Here is a 6,224-nt window from a genome sequence, read left to right on the forward strand (position 1 = left end):
GCAGGGAAAACAGAAAACATCGATGCGGTCGCATTTTATTATTCCTGAAAAAAACAGAGGATCAAAAGACGCAGCAGTGTCTTGACATCAAGTTATTAAAACATCATAAAGATTCTAAAAGTCTTATAATTCGTTATAACTTTGAACTCATAACATAGCCTCACTTCACTAAAATTTAAAATTGTTTACGTCGTTAAGCGGGAGTCTTTCAGTCGCACTCTCTGTGAGACAGCAAAGGACACGGCTATACTGCGTACAGCGCATACGTCAGCATGTAGCTATTCCGTTCTGCGGACTTGGCCTTTTTCATGCGTTAAAATGAGCAAACTTTTACATGCAGAGTTCGGTCTCCTTAGCATTACTTCGTGACTGGAACTATAGAACTATCGCCTATTGATCTGTTCTAATTGTTGATGTCGGTAAGTTGCTATTTAATTTTTGTGTGTATTTCAGTCACCGGTGAATCCATTACTTTTATCATCTGAACATCCGTGGTTAACCGTTCTGTTCAGATGAACTTCGAGAATCTAACAAACTGTGCAGGGAACTGAAGTGTCGATTGACCAGTAAAATGTGTAGAGGCATCCCTCTATTGTAATCGTTTATTCAATGGCTGTTTGTCGCATGATGATGTTTAAACATGGCGACAAGCAAAGACAGAAAACGAAAAAATAATGAAAAAACTACAAAACACTTGTCTATATTTTACGGAAAGACGTGGATAATAATACTGGGTAAGACCATTACATATTCAAAGTGATAAATTACTTTCGAGCCGTAAACATCGGGAGTTAACCTTTCCGGATTGCTTACTACAGCCAACTACAGTGGGATTGATGCACTATTTTCAATTGTTGAACAGCTATTTTCCTCGCGCCTCTCCACCACATTCATGTATCAACACTTTTTGAAAATGATCGACACTTCTCTCACTTGTCTGAGGTGGAAAGAGAGATGTCCTTCAGAACGGAAATGGTAATTAATTATCGTCACTCATATACACAGGCAAACAAAAGTTTGATCACTTGCCACTATTTACTAGGATTTCTAGGTGACTTTGCAACATGTTTACAGCTAGGTACAGGCATGTTTACCGACTAAATGATATAGGCGTTTATTTACTTTCATTTTCTAAGAATTTTCCTGTAATTCTCAAAGAAAGATGGAAGTAATCAAGCTTCAAATTTGCGCATGTGAGAATAATAGAGAAGTAATATTTTCACTCTTTTATTTGTTTCAGGGGATGTATTATTCTTATTACAAAACTATTGTCGAGTCTGAAACATTCTCTGAAGGATTACACAAGATTAGGCACGACAACTTGACCGAATATCCAAACACTATCAATGCTATTAAAAAATTCAACTTGTTTCCAGAGGTATTATTTTAACTATTGTATATTAATTTAATCAACTTTCCTGATTTTTTTATGACTTATACTAATTTGTGTTCCTTAAATTTCTAGGTTGCGATCGGTCTACTGTATCACAATTTCAAATGGCTTGGTCTGATCCCAGCACGATTATGCTGGCAGGTATGTAAATCATATTTTTGTCTTGAGAATTTCACTCTGAAAATTTGTTGAAATATCTATGAAATCTGATACCCTAAGTCGAATTTTTTTTACAGTGTTTTGATTTACTCTGACGATTGTCATTTCACAGATTTTCAGGTATAGGTTCTCAGAAGATAAGCAGGTTGAAAATATATTCGGACCAAAAGAAAACTACAGGAGTTATCAAAGAAATAATAATTTTCAACTTTTTCCGTTTATCTCAATATTTCTGCATTGTTGTTCCATAAGAGTACTTGATTCACAAAATTTTTCAGGCTATAATCTCAAATATATCACAATCATCTTCAATCCTTATACGTATCTTTATTTCAGATTGAACGAGGAGAAGGTTTGTCTCCTGTGACAAGCTGTGAAGGCCTAGGGGAGCCAATCTATTTTTACTTAGAAGTTGTTTGGTATTGTGCCTCTGCTACAGTGGCAGTACTCTTTCTGTATGCCGTCAACCTAAGTGATTCCATCTATGGCGGTCTGATAGCAGTCGCGTTGTTCTTCTACAATCATAACGACTGTACCAGAGTTCAATGGACGCCACCGTTACGTGAAAATTTTGCTTACCCTATATTACTGTGCCAGATGTTTAACGTAACAGCTATATTGAGGCAGTATACGAAGAATCGAAAAATCATCTGGAACGATATTTATCAAGATACACCAAGCAGGGTAAATTGATTTTCATGACACCTACTTTTACTCAATCCATTACAACTGATATATATCATACTTTTTTTTTACCGATTTAATTACCAAATTAAATGCTCTATTACTACAAAGTATATATATTTTTCAGGACATGGTTATGTGCACCCTGCTGAGTTTGCTCTGCTGGCAATTTTCGCAATTCGTATTTGCTACTCAGCTATTTGCGCTATTGATATTGAAGTGGTTGAAAATAATTCCCAATGAACTCTACCTGAAACTGTGTCTTATACACGCTGTGCCAGTAACCATTTTTATTTTCTGGACACAGAGCAATTTGCTTCTTTGTTCCTTGTACACTTGTATGTTGATTGCAAGCACTATTTGCTCTATTTTGAGCACCAAGCTACCGCGTACTATAGCGCTGCCTCTTGACGTTGTCAGCACTATATTTGGGATGCAATTTTTGAAATTTTTTTTGTTAAACTCAGATGACGATGCACATGTTTTTGATATTTTACTGTCAAAATTTACTAATTATAAAACGTTTCACACAATGTTGTATACTTGTTCTAGTGAATTTGACTTTTTGGGGTATGACACTTACGAAGCCATAGTAAAAACGTTTCTCTTACCAACAGTCATAATGTCGGGTGTTTTAGTTTTGTACTATTGGTACAGATGTTTCAATACAGACGGTTTTCCCAATTGTATCGAAATGGATGTCGCCTATAATGTACTGCAAACAGGAGCATTCGTAATTATGGCAATTCTCATAATGCGGTTGAAACTTTTCATGACACCACATCTCTGTATCATGGCCAGTTTAGTAACAAGCAAACGATACTTAGAAAAAGTTGAAATCCGGAACCCAAATATTCGTGCCTCTTTATTGGTTCTACTATTTGCGTGTATGTCGTATACTGGAGTCCAGCGTCTTTACGAAGAACATGGATTCGTCGGTATGAAGATTTTTAAATTTCATTATTTACTTGCAAGAATAGGTTTTTCTTTACGGGATTCTTTATTCCTTTGTCAAGATCCACTCTGGTTAGTTCAGTGTATTTCGGATCCACCATAATGATTTCTGTAAATGACTTGACTATGTCATCACTAAATTGGATACATACCGAATTCCATGTTACAGGTGAATACAGTAATATTGAACAAGAACAATTACTAGACTGGATACAGAAAAATACACCAAGCAACGCTGTATTTGCTGGTAAAATGTCATTAATGGCAAATATTATGCTGTCTACTAGAAGGCCTATTGTTAATAATCCGTATTACGAAGACAAAGAGATGAGGTCTGTAGAGCCATCAGTTTAACACAATAAACAACTGTCTAGTAGCAATACTATAACTTATTTGCTACTGGTTCACTTGTGTCCTCTGCTTTCAGAGATCGTACCTTGAAGGTGTATGAGATATTCAGTAGAAAAGATGTTTCTACAGTTTATGAAACTTTGATGGAAATGAAGGTTGACTACGTTGTTATGGAAGAAACGTACTGTTACGATGCCGGTAACCCGTGAGTACGATTTTATTTCAATTACTGAGCTTTCAATATGCTCATATCATTTATCATCATTACCAGCCATAGCCATTCCAAGCCTTTTTGAGCTAAATTTCACCTTATAGTTTACTCATAACTTAGTCTATTAAAGATATTATAATATTTTTACTCAAAATTATCGTTCTGTAGAAAGCTTGGATGCAAAATCACGGATCTATGGGACATGGTGGACAAACGTAATCAAAGGAGACCGTCGGTGTGCCCGATTTTGTGTCGAGGAAACTCATATCCATTTCGAAGAGTATTTGTGAATGGCCGTTATATTGTATTGCGTTTAGAACGATCCATGTCTGTTGAATTAAAACCGAAAATCACGGAGCATTACCAATTCTGAATTCGTGAATTCAAATAGGAAGGTATTCTAATCTGAGTGGCTATGAAAGCAGAAAATTTAAGAACCCTGATATGATCGGGAAATTTTGTGACTTGAAAAAAATAGGGAATTGTTGAAATTCATTCTGTGGTAAAGTTATTTAGGAAATTGTACGTAAAAGTACCGTAATAGTTTAGCCACATAGGATTCTCAGTTCCAACCAAAGTTAGCGCTTAATTGACAATGTTGCTTTTTGTTGATTTTTAAAAAAATTCCAACTGACTATTTTCAACATCTTTTACGATGAACATTTATTGTCAGTTTAGGTAGAGAAATCATTGAGTTCTGACTGGAAAATCTAAAGAAATCAGGAAATTTCTAATCTCATTCTTTATCAGCACTCGGTTGTTAAAAAACAATGCAACTGAGTCATTTTCGAATAACGTTACATTGGGGTGTGGACCATGTTTGATAAAACGATGTTAAAAACGTTTGATTTTCGTTTAAAAAAATGTGTCGATGAATGCAAAATACAGAGTGATTGTCGTTTCAATCAAGAATTATAATAAATCTATACATATATTCAATCATGAGAGTCAAAAATTGTTAGAAATGATTGTTAAGTTTTTTTTTATGTACCAAAAAATATTAAATATATAGGTAACGTATGCAACTGTAGAGGGCAATGGCGAGGGGGGGGGGGGGGGGAGGTCTGGGGTTTTCCAAATAAATTCTCTTATCAGTTACTTTTTGTCTGGCCTTTGCAATAGTCTTTGTTTAAAAAAAAATTAAGGACACGTGAGAACGAATTATATCTAATTTGGCGTTCATTGTGTGTATTTGAGAGATAAAAAATTTCCGAACACGAAGCAATTACTCAGATTCCTTGTGACAACATTTTTAACTTTGACAGTATCTAATAAATAATGGTTTCACGCAAACCAGTTCCTCGTAAATGTCTGTGAAAGTTAAGGTCGAAGTACTTCCTCAATTCTCGGACGTATAGTATTATAAAGAATGGTTGTTCTTCCTGCCGAAGAGTTCTTCGAATACAAGTACATCTTCCATAGGCTAGAGACAAGATATGCCAAATGTTAGATAAAGTGATCTTGCCGAAAGCGTATTACAAATCTTAATATATGGTAACTGTCAAAAAATTATGTGGAAAAAATTCGTCGGTATATGTATAATCAATTTTATAGAGAGTTGGTCAATAACTTGCGACGAAAATATTTTTTTTGTATATAATTAAGTGTACTATAAATGGAACCGTATAAAATTAGATAGTTGTTCGGTAATCGGTAAAGGAGAAAAGAAAGGAAAAATTTAATCAATCGAGGATTGTAATAATCGTGTTATAATTATACTGGGAATGCTTAATAATTAGTGTTGATATTAATAAATATTTTTATTCAAACTAGTTACGTCTTTGCAGGATGCACCTACTTCTGGTAATTTAATTTTAGTTTTATCTATGTTCACCTACCAAGCCATGCAACTGCTGTATTAAAGGGCCGCTGTACTATATTACCTATAGTTATTAGGGTCAACAACCCATATCATGTACATGACAAAGGGTTTCAATAACTCATTACCAGCAGCATGCGTCATCTTGAACCTGGATTTCTGATCCTGCTGTTGTATGATTTTTCCTCAATTACCCAACGGTGTTGATACATAAGTGTCAATATTTCTTTCAGATCCAATAAAAGTTCATTTTGTTCTCAGTTGCATCGGTTTGCTGCACCTATCCAACAAAACAAAGTTAATATACTTTAGTAGTGTCTGGTCGATTAACTCTTCTAACAAAAACTAACTTACAAAAACTCTTCTGCTCTCTCTCTTTCTCTCCCCCTCTCTTTCTCAACTTCTCTTTCTATGTGTGTGTGTGTATTCAATAATTGAAACTGAATTTTTGCCCTCAATTCTTCGAGTGAATTTTGCACAATTTGATATGACTCCATCAGTGTTTGTACCCAATATGTTGAGTCCAGAAGTTTGAATGAAAACTTGATCATTCAGTTCCCTTATAATTCAAGAAGTATCAGCACAGCTAAGAGTTTAAAGTTATAACTAGACGGTCGTAGCAATGCGTTTGAAGACTTGTCTGAATAAATCAA

At 34.9% G+C, this 6,224-nt stretch overlaps 1 protein-coding gene across 2 annotated transcripts; it reads left to right on the forward strand.

Annotated features, from left to right (window-relative positions):
• Window positions 1–334: 334 nt before the first annotated feature.
• On the forward strand, window positions 335–5,831 carry LOC107224526 (C-mannosyltransferase dpy-19). 2 transcript variants are annotated; one of them, XM_015664610.2, is made up of 10 exons: window positions 335–419; window positions 513–734; window positions 863–975; window positions 1,241–1,378; window positions 1,466–1,534; window positions 1,889–2,236; window positions 2,364–3,174; window positions 3,360–3,522; window positions 3,618–3,746; window positions 3,921–5,831. In XM_015664610.2, exons 2-10 carry the CDS (start codon window positions 641–643, stop codon window positions 4,123–4,125), a joined length of 2,070 nt encoding a protein of 689 aa, XP_015520096.2. In that variant the 5' UTR covers window positions 335–419; window positions 513–640; the 3' UTR covers window positions 4,126–5,831. The 2 variants fall into 2 exon arrangements, with proteins under 2 accessions (XP_015520096.2, XP_046598757.1); XM_046742801.1 differs by lacking the exon at window positions 335–419 and having other exon boundaries at window positions 630–734; window positions 819–975.
• Window positions 5,832–6,224: the final 393 nt, after the last annotated feature.

The sequence above is a fragment of the Neodiprion lecontei genome, chromosome 6 (genome assembly GCF_021901455.1).
Source record: "Neodiprion lecontei isolate iyNeoLeco1 chromosome 6, iyNeoLeco1.1, whole genome shotgun sequence".
Lineage (NCBI taxonomy): Eukaryota > Metazoa > Arthropoda > Insecta > Hymenoptera > Diprionidae > Neodiprion > Neodiprion lecontei.

What these genes read in the sequence shown, in the direction of transcription:
- LOC107224526 (XM_015664610.2), top strand. Translation starts at nt 641, where the DNA reads ATGGCGACAAGCAAAGACAGAAAACGAAAAAATAATGAAAAAACTACA. An exon ending in AATTCAACTTGTTTCCAGAG is followed by an intron (nt 1,379 to 1,465) that starts GTATTATTTTAA and finishes TTAAATTTCTAG; the next exon opens with GTTGCGATCGGTCTACTGTA. An exon ending in CGAAGAACATGGATTCGTCG is followed by an intron (nt 3,175 to 3,359) that starts GTATGAAGATTT and finishes TCCATGTTACAG; the next exon opens with GTGAATACAGTAATATTGAA.